This window comes from Theropithecus gelada, chromosome 5 (genome assembly GCF_003255815.1).
Source record: "Theropithecus gelada isolate Dixy chromosome 5, Tgel_1.0, whole genome shotgun sequence".
NCBI classification, from domain to species: Eukaryota; Metazoa; Chordata; class Mammalia; order Primates; family Cercopithecidae; genus Theropithecus; species Theropithecus gelada.
The window spans coordinates 39,781,910-39,797,596 of NC_037672.1; the positions used below are offsets into that span (position 1 = coordinate 39,781,910).

General features: G+C 48.7%; 1 protein-coding gene across 4 annotated transcripts in view; it reads right to left on the minus strand.

Annotated features, from left to right (window-relative positions):
• The window catches only part of APBB2 (amyloid beta precursor protein binding family B member 2), a 411,292-nt gene that overhangs the window by 15,318 nt on the left and 380,287 nt on the right, over positions 1–15,687 (minus strand). For 2 of the 4 annotated variants that reach the window (XM_025385334.1, XM_025385335.1), the window contains one exon: positions 2,999–3,113. Coding sequence is in view for 1 of the 4 variants with exons in the window: in XM_025385333.1 (XP_025241118.1) it covers positions 2,213–2,296; positions 2,999–3,113 (199 nt within the window). In the remaining 3 variants the exon portion in view is untranslated. Of the gene's footprint in view, positions 1–2,212; positions 2,297–2,993; positions 3,114–15,687 lie in introns of those variants that run through there. The other 2 variants (XM_025385333.1, XM_025385336.1) reach the window with 2 other exon arrangements.

The following is a 15,687-nucleotide window of genomic DNA, read 5'->3' on the forward strand; positions in this document are numbered from 1 at the left end:
ACTGCCTGAAATTCCACCCTGTATCTCTGGGCTACATATTTTGTGGAGGAATTCTGCTAATTTTCTCTGGGGATGATAGGTGAAAAACTATTCCTCAGAGTAGCAGTCCCCTGATTGCTTGGAATGGACTTTTTCCATTCACCAGGCTCCCGCCTCTACTAGAAACAACTCAAACGAGTCTCCCTGGTCTTGCATGGACCCTGCCGGCCCACAGTGGCCAGTGGCAGCCACAGCAATGGCTTCTTCCGGTGATTCCAAATGCCACCCTTTGAAGACAGAGTACATGGGTTCAAACTGCACTTCTGCCACTTACTAGCTGTGTGACCTCGACCTTGGGCAAGTGCCCTGACCTCCAGTGTCTCGACTGCACATGGAGGTGATCATAGTATTTGTCTCAGACGGTAGTTCTGAGGATCACAAGTGGGTATGTAAGCACAGGGAAGGCCCAGACAGCGTAAGTGCTGAGAAATGTTCCCTGATGACATGCTTTGGCTGTGTCCTCACCCAGATCTCATCTTGAATTGTAGCTCCCTTAATCCCAATGTGTTATGGGAGGGACCTGGTGGAGATAACTGAATCATAGGGGCAGTCTCCCCTGTACTGTTCTCGTGGTGGTAAGTCCCAGAGAGCTGATGGTTTTATCAAGGGTTTCCCCTTTCACTTGGCTCTGATTCTCTCTTGCCTGCTGCCATGTAAGACTTGCCTTTCACCTTCCACCATGATTGTGAGGCCTCACCAGCCACATGGAACTGAGAGTTCATAAAACTTCTTTTTCTTTATAAATTACCCAGTCTTGGTATGTCTTTATTAGCAGTGTGAAAACAGACTAATGCACCTGCCATTTCTGCTGTTATCCTCAAACTGCTCTAAATTGCTTCTCTTCTGTAAAGGACACTGATGCCTGCTTTACTTAAGAGTAAAGCACTTTATACTCCTGTTCTCCACCAGTTACATATGGTGCTGTGGGTTTAGGGACTGAAAGAAGCCCACCCTTTAGTGAACCTCAAAAGTAACTTGGATCTTCATTCCCAGACTAAGTTTTCCATTCCAAGTGGATTGAAAGTCATTTCCACCACAGACCTCCACTCTGCCTATCTCCAGATCCATGCCCGGGGCAGCGAGCAAGAGGGCTGCTGACAAGAATAAAATCAAGTGTTTCCTGCACACTTATTCTGTGCCAGGCCATGTTCTGGGGGCTTTATGCCACAATAAAGCTCCATAAAGGCAAGGACTTTTTTTTTTTTTTCCTGTTTTGGTCATTGTTCTCTCCCCAGTGCCTTTGATGGTACCTGGCACATAAATGGCATTCCATTCTATGTGTTGCATGAATGAATGAGAAACGAAATCCAGGGAGCAGGCTGCAATGCTGCGAACGGCAGCAACACCCCAGTCTCATCAATGCAAGAATGTGAACATGGGCTGGAATGAACGTGGTGATCTCAAGACCAGTGTCCATCTTGCACGTCCCCATCATGTGAGTCAGAGCAGCAGACTGGGGCATTCTTTCATTCTGAGGCTGGGGACAGCTCCCTGTCCCTGCCCCTGTCCCTCCCTCAGGCACCATGGCTTGCACCTCCTGCCGGGTAACAGGCTGAGCCAACCCCTGGCCTGGGTTGGGTCTTGCCAGCTAAGGAGGAATTGTGGGAGTGATGCTTGGTTATGATGTCAGCCTGAATCAGAAAGGTGACATTCAACAGAAGGGATGGCAAAATTCTGCATTTAAATTCAAGAAATTAAGCAAGTCTGGGGCATGGAACAGGCCTGGCTGAAGGAAACTTGTGTCAGTGTCTTGGGGGTTCGGCTGCCACCATGTGAAGAGAAATCAGGGGGTGATGTGGTTGCCAAGAACATCGAGCACCACAATAGTGTATCGATGGAGGTCAAAAGACAGAGCGGCCCCTGGTCTGCTGTCCGCTCACTTTTGGAATACTGTGTTCATCTGGGGGATCCAAAAAGAGTGTGCCCAGAAAACGATGGTTAGGGGCCTAGAATAGCCATGCTACCCAAAGGTGGCTGCAGAGATGGGGTGGGGGATCTGGAGAGGGAGGAAGTCAGGGGCAAGAAGACTCAACGACAGATGCTTGTCCAGCGCCTCTAAAACACACAACACATGGCGAAACACAGCAAGGTTTTAAGTGTCTAAAGAGCTGGCCAGCAAAGAGAATGGGGGACCTTTCTCTGCTGCTACAGATGGCAGATCTCCAGTCAGTACCTGGAGGTTCCAAGAGGAAGATTTTGGGTCAACATAAAGAAGAAATCTGTAACAGCCGGAGCTGCGCAGTAATAGAACCTCCTCCTGAAAAGTAAGAGACTCCATCTGTGGGAGTCTATGGGCGTGCAGGGCAGAGGGTGGGGGGATGTCTGCAAGGGGGCTGTTATGCTTGTGGGAGGCGGAGGCTGGACTGCTGACGCCAGACTATTTGTTCTCATTCTGAGGCTCTGTGACTCTGGTTAAGGAAGCGGGACCCTCACTAGCATGAGACATGAGACAGGGACCGCAGTCTTGCCTCCCAGCTGGACAGGGAGCTTCTACGGGACACTGTGTGTCCTCAGGAAGTCCGTGTGTGTTAACGGCAACCCCTAGTTCCCTGCATTTGCAGAAACCCCGGATGGTTTCTTGCCACCTCCTTTCCTGTAGCCTTTTTCTCTACCCACATTGACCTCAGGTCAGATGGCCCTGCCTCTGGAAAATTCACCTTGACCCCTTTTCCCTGTTTTCCAGGGTGTACGTATCTCTGTCATTGTTGTGCCTACCTGAGATATATGTTTCCAGGCTGCGGGAGGGACTACGGTTCTATTCATTTTGTGCAGATGGAGTGCTACTCACAGCGATGCCTGGCCTGCAGCAAGAACACTTCAACGACTCTGGCTGAACAGTCTGCCTACTTCTCCCTGAGCTTACTGCAGGTCGATGTGCCCCCTCCCCTGCCCTTCCACGTCCCTTCATGCAGTAAGAAAAAAAGAGCAAGGCGGCCCGCACTGCCCTGACGCGCCTCACCTTGGAGCAGATCTCGTGGAGACTTGTGGCAATGGCTTTTGCTGGTGTGTCACATCGAAATACATGACATTTCAAAATTCTTGTATCTTTATCTCTTGCTACATAAGCAAAATCCCTGTGCAAGCAAAATGTATCAGGACATTAGTAAGAGAAACTGATTACCGACACATACTTTAGTTATGAAGTTAACTGAGCTAGCAGCCAGCGTGTCAATGGTAAACAATGTATGCAATGATTAAAAGAAAATTTAATTTCAACAACTTCCTAACATATAGGTCTATGACAATTAGAAATTGATTTCTGAGTAAAATACCTACAATGTGGGATACGTGCAGTGGCTCACATCTGTAATCCCAACATTTTGAGAGACCAAGGTAAGATGATTGTTTGAGGCCAGAAGTTTGAGACCAGCTCTTGAACCAGGCAACATAGTGAAACCACTGTCAAAAAAAAAAAAAAAAAAAAAAAAAAAAAGGCCAGGTGCAGTGGCATGTACCTGTAGTCCCAGCTATTCTGGAGGGTGAAGTGGGAGAATTGCTTGAGCCCAGGAGTTTGAGGTTGCAGTGAGCTATGATCGTACCACTGTGCTCTAGACTAGTCAACAGAGCAAGACTTAGCCTCTAAAAATTTTTTTTAAAAGACTGTGCGTGGTGGCTGATGCCTGTAATCCCAGCACTGGGAGGCTGAGGCAGGTGGATCACTTGAGGTCAGGAGTTCGAGACCAGCCTCGCCAACACAGTGAAACCCTGTCTCTAGTAAAAATACAAAAAAATTAGCCAGGTGTGGTGGTGGGCACCTGTAGTCCCAGCTACTCGGGAGGCTGAGGGAGGAGAATGGCGTGAACCCGGGAGGCAGAGCTTGCAGTGAGCCGAGATCGGGCCACTGCACTCTAGCCTGGGCGACTGAGCAAGACTCTGTCTCAAAAAAACAAAACAAAACAAACAAAAATTAGCTGGGCATGGTGATGGGCGCCTGTAATCCCAGCTATTTGGGAGGCTGAGGCAGGAGAATCGCTTGAACAACCCGGGAGGCAGAGGTTCCGGTGAGCTGAGACTGTGCCACTGCACTCCAGCCTGAGTGACAAGGGCGAAACTCCCTCTGAAAAAAAAAACCTACAATAACTTCAAAACCCAGTCTGTTGAACTCTTGGAATCTCTAACAACCCTTAGTGCACACTGAATTTCACAGAACCCTTCTGTCTAGTGTAACACCATGTTATGATTAGAGAATACAAAGGCTTGAGGAACGCATGAATCGCATGATGATATAATGACACGGACCGTGGTGCGAACAATAGGCGCTGATGTATACACATGTGCACAGACAATAGGCGCTGATATATACACATGTGCACAGACAATAGGTGCTGATGTATACACATGTGTACAGACAATGGGCCAGCCCACGGCTGACTGAGACAGCTGAAGGGCAATCACAGGGAGTCAGAACACAGACACCATGGACTAGCAGTCCTATCAAAGGCCTTTGATTGTGTTAAACACGTCTCAGACTCCAGATCTCAGAGCGACGGCGCATTATTTACCGCTTGCTCAGACACCTCAGTGAGCATGCCGCTGACGGGTGTTTGCGTTTGTTCTACTGATAAAAAGGATACTGACTGTGACATCACTTGGATTCAAAACCACCATGCGATACGACTATATTTCTTAATGTTAACATTGGAGGACAGCGGTTCAAAGATGAAAGTGTTTTTACATATATATACACACACGTTATATATATGATATATAGGTTTTATATATATGTTTTATATATGATATATATGTTTATATATGTTATATACACACACACACGCGCGCGCGCGCACACACACATAAAAACCCAGCTTTACCCATCCGGGAATGGATCACAGTGATTTATTTGCATCTGATGCTAGGCCAGGATACTGTCTGGAGATATAACTACAGAGGAATTTTTAAGTTATTTCTCTCTCTCTTTTTTTTTTTTTTTTTTTGAGACGGAGTCTCGCTGTCGCCCAGGCTGGAGTGCAGTGGCCGGATCTCAGCTCACTGCAAGCTCCGCCTCCCGGGTTCACGCCATTCTCCTGCCTCAGCCTCTTGAGTAGCTGGGACTACAGGCGCCCACCACCTCGCCCGGCTAGTTTTTTGTATCTTTTAGCAGAGACGGGGTTTCACGGTGTTAGCCAGGATGGTCTCGATCTCCTGACCTAGTGATCTGCCCGTCTCGGCCTCCCAAAGTGCTGGGATTACAGGCTTGAGCCACCGTGCCCGGCCCCAAGTTATTTCTCTTAAGGTAAGACCTGGCAGCCTTTTCATAGACTATGATGGATACTTTCCCCAAGATAGCCTTGGCAGCCTTGGGAAGGGACAGGGATTTACAATGGCAGGCAACTGGCCATCGTGAAGGTCCGGCCGGAAAACCCTGCCTCACAACCTCACCTCACCATGCCCCAGGTAGCCCTGCAGTGGGACTCCCTAAGCCCAGGCTCCAGCTCAGCGGCACCTCACCTGGCTGCCCCATGACGCTTTAACCACGGGCTGTCCACACATGACCTCAACATTTCTCCTCCCAACCTCCTCCTGCTTCCTCACGTTCTAGCTCAGTGTCCTCCATGCTAGAACCGGACTCCCCCGCCTCATGTGCCACACCCAGTCCCCACATTCGTCCTGTTTCACCTCCTGGAAATTTCTGGCATCCATCCCTCCATTTCCAGCCCCCCCACCATGCAGCCATTCTAAGCCGCTCCTTGCCTCCCTGCCTGTGCTCAGGTCATCTCCATCCCCTTGCCAGGACTCAGCTGAAGATGGGTGAGAGCCTGTAAGGTTCCTCGCACACAGAGTACATACACGGGGGCACCGCAAGTGTCTAAGTGTGTCTTCTCCTCAACACTCTGCAGCTCCATGAAGACGACTGTGCCTAACTCATCCCAGTGTCTAGTCCAGGCCTGGCGTATCCCTGGTACTAATAAGTGTTTGCGGGCTGAGTGGAAGCGTGGGCCTGCGGCACACATCCCTCCTTCCGGTTGGGAAAGTCAGCCCAACGCTCAGGCCTAATGGGTTCCACGACTGGGCTGGGGGTGGGCTGGGGCAAGGCACTGGACCCACACTTTGAGGGGTGAGCAGTCTTCTCCACACTGTGGTCCTGCGGCCTTCCCATCCAGCCTCAACCACCATCAAGGCAACACATAAGAAATGGACAGAAGATATCCCATTTGGAGATCACACTCAAGGGATGCCTTGCTTTTGGTTCTCCTCCCTAGAGGGTCCTTCAGAAATACACCACGTCTCCCGCACACAACTCCAATCCTTCCAACTTCCACGTGCAGCCGCCATCTTCCTGCTGCCAAATCTCCCCAAAGCTCCCTGTGGTCAACCACACAAAGTTCAAAAACCTCTGGCTGGATTTTAAGAGTTCCAAAATTTGTCCCACCAACTTTCCAGCATGTTCCTCCCACTGCGCGGCACTCCCCACTGCTCCAGAAGAGGTGGGTCTCATGTCTGCTTGCAGTGCTGTCTCCCCTCATGTGGTGGCCAGTGGCCCTCCCCAAACTGTCCAGTGCATGCCCGTCTACTCAGTCGGGCCCAGCTCCGCGGTCCACCTGGTCCTCTGACCCCAGGACCCTGCTTGTATCTGAATGCCCACGGTATTTACATTCTGTGCTACAAAGAAGAAGAGGTCGTTATATCTTTTGTAGTTACTGTTACAGGTGTCACCTGTGTCTGTCTTCTAAGTGACAGCACCAGCCAGAGGGGCCAGGCAATGAGATTCTGGCCACCCACATTCGAGTCTCAGCCCTGCTTTCACTTAGCTATACAACCCTGGGCGTGGAATTGGACCTCATCTTTAAGTGAAGGGGTTGAAAAACATGATTTCCAAGTCCCTCCCCGACTCTGACATTGTCTGATAGAAGCTTCCAAGATCCATCAGCCTCTCCACAGTGGCTGGCAGGCCCCAGAGTGCAACATCCCAAGGTTACCGACAGGGCGGATGAACAGACCCCGGTCAATAAGCAATCGATTATTCCTATCGAACTTCGGCTTTGTGCCCTCTGTGCCTCGGTTCTTCCACAGGCAGCCTTTTTAGGCTTAACTTTAAAAAAGTATGATTATTAATCTTTATTTTCCTCTGGCACAGAGGAAGGTGACTGCTGCCTTAAGGGCAACCATCTGGAACCCACAGCTTCCCCAGGGAGAAACTCGGCAGCCTCAGGCATTTTTGGGAGGAATTCTCACAATTTTTTTTTTTTTACAGCCTTATCTTTTGTTGTTTCCTCCCAGGTAGAGGCTAATAGATTAGGGAGGCAGCAAGTTGTCAGTCCATGATGGTGGGTGAGTCCGGTAACTAACTCCCTCGAGACTTCATCACTTCCCAGGATAAAAGAGGTATCTTCTCATTGTGGAGGTCAAGAGATTTGTGCATTTCCCATTTCACTCTCATGTAACATATCCCGAGTCATCCTAAAACAGCTGACATCTGTAAGAGGCAGTGAGGCCTTTCTTTCAGGCCTAGAGCACAGACCGGTGGAACGACTTCGTCTGTGGACAATGAAATATACAAGTGATCGAATTTCATTGATTTAAGATGAAATCCAAGCATCACTTGCCTGTGTGAAAAGCCTGCCTTTTCGGCACCTGACTTCTGAAAAGGGCTGGTGCGGGAGAGTCGTGACCCCTCCCCGCATCCCCGGAACCTGTGGCTGTATTCCCTTACATGTCAGCAGGGGCTTGGCGGATGTGATCAACGAAGGATCCCGAGATGGGGATGTTATCCTGGACTACCTGGGTGGGCCCGCAAATTCACAAGGGAAGGCGGGAGGCACTTTCTTCCCAAGGGAAAGAACAGGAGGCAGGGGCCAAGGAATGCAGGCAGCCTCGAGAAGCTGGAAAAGGCAAGAAAATGGATTCTCCCCGAGAGCCCCTGGATGAAACACAGCCCAGCCAACACCGGGATTTGACACTTCTGACCTCCAGAACTGGAAAAGAATCAAGTGGTGTGGCTTTAAGCCACTCGGTTTGTGGTCATTTGTTACAGCAACAATAGGAAATGAATGCAGCTGCCATTTGGATTTTATGGTGTGGTATTCAAGACTGATATTTTTAAAAATTTTCAGTTCATTAAAGGCTGGGCGCGGTGGCTCACACCTGTAATCCCAGCACTTTGGGAGGCCAAGGTGGGCGGATCACGAGGTCAGGAAATTGAGACTAATCTGGATGACACGGTGAAACCCCATCTCTACTAAAAATACAAAAACTTAGCTGGGTGTGTTGGCAGGTGCCTATAGTCCCAGCTACTGGGGAGGCTGAGGCAGGAGAATCGCTTGAACCTGGGAGGTGGAGGTTGCAGTGAGCCGAGATTGCGCCACTGCACTCCAGCCTGGGTGACAGAGCAAGACTCTGTCTCAAAAAAAAAAAAATCAGTTCACTTCTACAAGTACCTTCTAGCTGGTATTATGTATCAGGCACCAGCGAGGCAAATTCAAACAGCTGAGGTTCCAGCCTTGCAAGCCCGTCTAATGTTACAGATGGGTAGAGAGGTTTGAGCTGCTGCTTTAAGTGTAAGAAGGACCTCATCACGGTAAGAAGGCAGCAGACGGTTCAAAGAACATTGAAACAGGTATGAGCAAAGGCAGGGAGGTCAAAAGGCCCCCCGAGTGTTTGGGAGACCTCCTGGCTGTCCTATGTGTGTGCCCCAGGCACTGTGGTGAGGCCCAGGTGCAGCTGCAGGGGTGCTATGCAGGAGTCTGTACTCAGTTTGCAAAGTGCCTCGTGTCTTGCCAGGACTGACCCTTACTGTGAGCCATCCCAGTCTTGCAATATTACAGGTGACCCCATGTGATTTGTTTGCTGGGACAAAGCCAGCCAAGGGAAGGAGACTGCTGGGGGCCACTGCGGTGGTCCAGCACAGGGGGATGAGGAAAGTGCAGGCTAAATCAGCATCTGTGAGAACGGGGCAGAGGAGATAGATGGAAGAGGTGTTGGAAGGATGGCTGGCAGGAGTGGCAGATGTGTGAGAGATGTGGATGAGGGAGAGGATTAAGAATAACTCTGAGGTCCCTGCTAGGATAGCTAAGCACCCCATCACTGGAGTGGGGGAGGAAAGGAGGGCCGGTTTGGTGCAGGAAGCTGATGAGCTCCAGAGTGGACATGATGTGTGGGGTGCTTGTGCTTGAGGAGCACCAGGTGACAAGGCCCACGAAGCAGGTGGGTGCTGGGACCCTGCGCTGAGGCCTGCGGCCTGGGCAGGAGACATGGATCTGGGAGTTGGGTAAAGTCAGGGGAGCAGGTGAGAGTGTGGAGCATGAAAAGACAAAGCTGGCTGGGCGCGGTGGCTCATGCCTGTAATCTCAGCACTTTCGGAGGCCAAGGCAGGTGGGTCCCTTGAGGTCAGGAGTTCAAGACCAGCCTAGCCAACATGGCAAAACACCGTCTCTATTGAAAATACAAAAATTAGGCCGGGCGCGGTGGCTCAAGCCTGTAATCCCAGCACTTTGGGAGGCCGAGACGGGCGGATCACGAGGTCAGGAGATCGAGACTATCCTGGCTAACACAGTGAAACCCCGTCTCTACTAAAAAATACAAAAAAAAACTTAGCCGGGCGAGGTGGCAGGCGCCTGTAGTCCCAGCTACTCGGGAGGCTGAGGCAGGAGAATGGCGTGAACCCGGGAGGCAGAGCTTGCAGTGAGCTGAGATCCGGCCACTGCACTCCAGCCTGGGTGACAGAGCGAGACTCCGTCTCAAAAAAAAAAGAAAATACAAAAATTAGGCGGGTGTGGTGGCACGCACCTGTAATCCCAGCTACTTGGGAGGCTGAGGCGTGAGAATCGCTTGAACTCAGGAGATGGAGGTTGCAGTGGGCTGAGATCATACCACTGCACTCCTGACTAGGCAAACAGAGTAAGACTCCATCTCAAAAACAAACAAACAAAAAACATGTCAAACCAAGGCCTGGCGACCAGGAAAGACATTTAGAGGCCTTGTTGAGGCAGGAGGTCCAATGAGAAGGTGGAGAAAAAATTGCTGGGGAAGAGGGCAGGAAAAGCCCAGGAGAGGCTGGTCCCAAAGACATCAAAGAATGGGGGTTGAGGGAAAGGGGTAGAGAGTTTTCCAGAACAGTGGGAGACAGGCCAGGTGGTCTCAGCCACAGGTAGGTCTGCGGTGACCTTGGCCTCCTGGACCCTTTCCTGGGAGAAGGAGTTTGGGGCCACAGCCTGAGGAGTACAGGAGTTAAAAGAACAGAGTTCATCTCTCTCTCTCTCCTTTCTGTTTTTTACTCTTCTCCTTCTGGAACTTTCCAAACACACATGAAAATAGAGAAGATAGTAAACAAATTCTATGTCCCACCAGCTGGCTTCCACAGTGATCAGAATGTCACCAATTAGTTTTTTATACAGCTGGGTTTTTTCTCCAATCCCAGTGTTATGATGCTAAAAGCCACTACTGTTATATGTAAGAGCAACATAATATTTCCTAGATTTTCTTGTATTTTGAGGGGGATAAGAAATTGCTTTATAGTAAACACACCTCCACACTCAGAGTGTTCCTGACAAACTGTGCAAACTTACACTGGTGCGATCAGCTCAGCCTGAGCATGTGAGCTGGGGAGGAAAGAGTGTGCCGGGTGCCACATGGCCATCAGGCGTCAGGCAGTCAAGCAGGCAGGGTCCGTAGCCAGCTCCATTGCTGCATGGGACACGGGGGCTGGCTGGTCCACTGCAGGCACCTTTGAGGCGCCTTCAGGTGGGGAGCCCTTGAGGGCTCTCCTTCCGTTAGCACTCCCGGCTTCCAGAACACAAGGAGGGTCCCATCTCAGACGGGATGGGAGCCGTACTCATTAACCGGGGGCCTCACACAGCCACGCAGGCTCCAGGCTTCAGCATCTCGTCTGTAAAACCACACAGCTGGTCCAAAAGATCTCCGAGGGCCAGAAAGAACATGGCTCCCAGTTTTTCCAACAGCTTCTAGATTCCCAGGAACCTGTGATTATCTGAAATTCTACCACCTGCAATCATCAGCCACGATCTGTCTGACACCTGGCAGCAAGACCCACTTCTGCCCTCTGCTCCAACTCGTGCCATTCCCTCGCCATTTACAAGGCTGGTCCAGGAGCCATCCGCTCCCCATACACGGAGTCCCACTCCATTTAATGCCTGCAGTCATGAGAATCATTGCATTTTCTTTTCTAAGCCAGGAAGTGGAAGGCTTAGAGCTATAGTTTCTTGTGTCTGTTCTTTAAATGGTGACAGAAGCTAGTACCAGGAATCAAGTCCCTGTTGCCACCTGCTTACTGAGCCCTGGTGTTTCCAACTCTTTTCGTTACTGTCTTTTTTGCTGTCCTCCTCAGTAATTAATCACTCCCCCAGAGGACCAGGCTAGAGTTTTGCTGTAGAAAAATGACAGTGTTAATACATCTTATCTGACAGCCTCAAATTTCCTAATTAAAAAAATAAAAAGGACCAAAGATTGCTTTTATATATTCTCAGTTAAATAGCATTCTAATCACGCAGTGGGATCTTAATCCATCTTTATGCAATGAATGAATAAATGCTTCTTTATTCAAGCGGGCTCTATTTATTATTATTATTATTATTATTATTATTATTATTTTGAGACAGATTCTTGCTGTGTCACCCAGGCTGGAGTGCAGTGGCATGATCTTGGCTCACTGCAACCTCCACCTCCTGGGTTCAAGTGATTCTCATGCCTCAGCCTCTTGAGTAGCTGGGATTACAGGTGTGCACCACCACACATGGCTAATTTTTTTTTTTTTTTTAGACGGAGTCTCACTCTGTCGCTCAGGCTGCAGTGCAGTGGTGCAATCTCAGCTCACTGCAACCTCCGTCTCAAAGGTTCAAGCAATTTTCCTGCCTCAGAATCCCAAGTAGCTGGGACTATAGGCGTGTGCCACCACATTCAGCTAATTTTTAGTATTTTTAGTAGAGATGGGGTTTCACCATATTAGCCAGGATGGTCTCAATCTCCTGACCTCATGGTCTGCCTGCCTCAGCCTCCTAAAGTGCTGGGATTACAGGCATGAGCCACATGCCTGGCCAATTTTTGTATTTTTAGTAGAGATGGAGTTTCACCACATTGGGCAGGCTGGTCTTGAACTCCTGGCCTCAAGTGATCTGCCCACCTCAGCCTCCCAAAGTGCTGGGATTACAGGCATGAGCCAACATGCCTGGCAAAAGCAGACTCTATTTTAAAAAATAGCCAGAACTACTTATTCTCTCCCTAAATCTCTCCTTTGCAACTCTCTTAGTGTAAGTGGAATTTGCTTATGTGTTTACCTCTCTTCAAAAAGGCATCTACAGACCCCTTAGCTGTGACTCAGGCTAACTTTTCAAAGTCCCTTTTACAGCAGCACCACCAGCAGATGGTACCTACCTAGAGTATTTCCATGATAGGACATCTCGTTTCTTTAATAAATCAGCCTGTTCTGTTGGTGGAAAGCTCCAGTGAATAATATATATATGTCTTCTTAAAACATTTTTATATATTATTTTTCATTTTATTATTTCAAGACAGGGTCTCACTCTGTTGGCCAGGCTGGAGTGCAGTGGTGCAATCACAGCTCATTGTAGCCTCGACCTCCTGGACTCAAGTGATCCTCCCGTCTCAGCCTTCCAAGTAGCTGGGACTACAGACACTTGCCACCACACCTGGCTCAAAATATATTTTTTCTAAATGATGAACAGAACCTTGCCTCCCTGTAACTTCTGCTTGTAGGATCCAGTTTCGCCTTCTGGAGTGGCACAGAACAAGCTGACCTTGTCAGCTGCACGAGAGCCCATGTAACTGGCAGGAACTCGCCTGTCCTTTTCTGTTAGATTCACATTACACACAATCTCTCACCAGTTCTCTGCTGCTGGGATTCCTTACCAAGTATCCACAATTTGATAACATCTTTCACATCAATCACATTTGCTCAGGTCAAATACATGGCATGTTTTATTCAGGGGAATTTGTGAAGGCTGGCACACGATAGGCATTCAATAAATTGTAGGTACCATATTATAAATGAGGAAAAAGAAGTCAAACAAAAAGCCCACTTTGAAATACTGTCACCTTATCCATGAGGGATTTTTCTTTTTTCTTTTGAGATGGAGTCTTGCTCTGTTGCTCAGGCTGGAGTGCAGTGGTGCCATCTCGGCTCACTGCAACCTCTGCCTCCCAGGTTCAAGAAATTCTCCTGCCTCAGCCTCCCGAGTAGCTAGGATTACAGGCGTGTGACACCATACCTGGCTAATTTTTGTATTTTTAGTAGAGACGGGGCTTCACCATGTTGGCCAGGGTGGTCTCAAATTCCTGACCTGAAGTGATCCGCCCGCCTCGGCCTCCCAAAGTGCTGGGATTACAGGCATAAGCCTGGCCCCACGAGGGGTGTTTTTAATAAATATTTGCACTCATATGAATAATACTAAGACTTGCTAACATATACCCAATGACCATTTCCTCCCAGCTTATCTTGCTATTGATGCTATTGCAAAGGGCAGGTGCCATCCACAAATAAGGATAAGACAGCAGCAAAGGGATTGGATCCAAACATTGCACTTCTGGCACTTTAGGACAAAGGGCTTTCTCTCTTCTTTGTTTCACCTGTGCAGGGCCCAGCATGAGATAAAAAATAGAATTCAAAAGGTAAGCCCACATGAGAACAGTGAAATTATAGGGTTCCTGGGCTACACAAAAATGTGGGTTGACAGTCTGTACAAGGTCTGGAGGAAGAATGAGTCCTGTTTTCAAGACTGGATGCTTTGATTTTCTGACTGCACTTTGAAAATCTTGTTCTGAGAGTGGGAGGAACTGGGAAGCGAAAGTACATGAGAAACTTCATCTTTCTAGATGGTCAATCCAGAATGACCCCCCCACAACACACACACACGGAAGACTTTGGTTTTCTGTTCTTTTTAACCCAATGTCACATGTATCATATGCACACATCACTAATTTCACAAAGTTCAGGCTCTTGCTTGGTAACCGTAACTTACTTTCTCCTTCTTTGCAAGCTTAAAAAGATGCTAAGATTTTTAGGCTCTGAAAGGAGCATCCCAGGTACTCGTCACCTGGGTAAACACACAGGCTTGGCAGAGAATTCTTCACCAGGCACGTTCATGAGACACAGAGTGTGTAAACAGAGATCTGAAATTCTACCACCTGCAATCATTGAGGTGGCTTGGGCAAACTAGAATCTGTAGCCCTCTCTACAACAGAGTCCTGCTGTTAATATTCACAGCAACTGCTTCCCAGCAAGGACACTCACATAAACAAGGAGGATAGGAACTAGCAAACACCTGAAAATATCTTCACCATTGACTCTGATGGGACTGGCTGTTATTTTACATGAAGGAGCTCACATCCACACGCACAGCCCTCAGCCTCCAGAATCTTCCACCACCTCCCCCCGCCAGGGTCTCCTCAAAGTGATTTAAAAAGTCAGTGAAGTTGGCAAATTTTCTTAATCACACTCTCTGGAAGACCAGCCGTGGAGGTGTCACCGCCCAATCTATGCTGTCTCTCTCCCTCTTAACCACTGGGCAATGACAGCAGCACATCACTGAGGAAAACAGTCACCAGCAGGGGGCAGTCACACCACCAGTGTGGCAGGAAATACTGGCTGAGGACTCATCACTTCCAGCTCCCAACCAGGCAGGGAGGTTACATGAGACCAACTCTGACACAACGAGGAGATCTACCTTCCTGTCTCTCCACTTTGCCCAGCAGGAACAATCATCATTCTTTCAAGGAGAAAAATCTCAAAATTCCCTTCTTCCATTAAAAGTGTAGTTTTTATTAAGTGGTAGTTATGGAATCGTGGAGTTTAAAGTCCCCAATCAATCAAATGGGCAGGCGGACACGCAGAACACTGGAAAAACACAACTGAGGCTTTCGTTTCATCTTTTCCGTGGTTCTACCCTTCTTGTGGTGGGGAGGGAGGACCATATATTTTGGCTAATAACTGACACTGAAACTGAATCAGTGCTTCTGGCTAGGCTAGTAGCCTAGTGCCAACCCTTACCAATCAAATTCTAGAGAATATGTAACATAAGCACTAATATTAATTTTTCTTTTCTTTTCATTTATTTATTTTCTTTGAGACAGGGTATCTCTCTGTTGCCCAGGCTGGAGTGCAGTGGTGCCATTTTGGTTCACTGCAACCACCGCCTCCCAGGTTCAAGTGATTCTCCTGCCTCAGCCTCCCAAGTAGCTGGGATCACAGGTGCCCACCACCATGCCTAGCTGATTTTTTGTATTCTTAGTAGAGATGAGATTTCACCATGTTGGCCAGGCTGGTCTTGAACTCCTGACCTCCAGTGATCCACCCACCTCGGCCTCCCAAAGTGTTGGGATTACAGGTGTGAGCCACCACACCTGGCCATGTGATTTTTCCAGAAGCATGAAAAGCCTCCTTCTACAATATGGTACATATCCTATTTCCATCACATTCACTCCCTGTCATGCTGATGAGATTTTTCTCAGTCGTTAGTAAGACTGACCACATTGGTGTTAGACTTAATCACTCAGCCCATCACCTTCTACAACCAGGGTCAAACACAGTAGAGGATGAGGGACGCAGACGCAATTCCAGACTCGGTTTTAAATGCTGGTGATAAAAGGCGAAATGAAACCAAACAAAACAAAAGTTCTGCCTTTCAAAGACAAGGATGGTTGTGAGGATGGCAATGCGACATGAAGAAAGCAAGTGAGCTT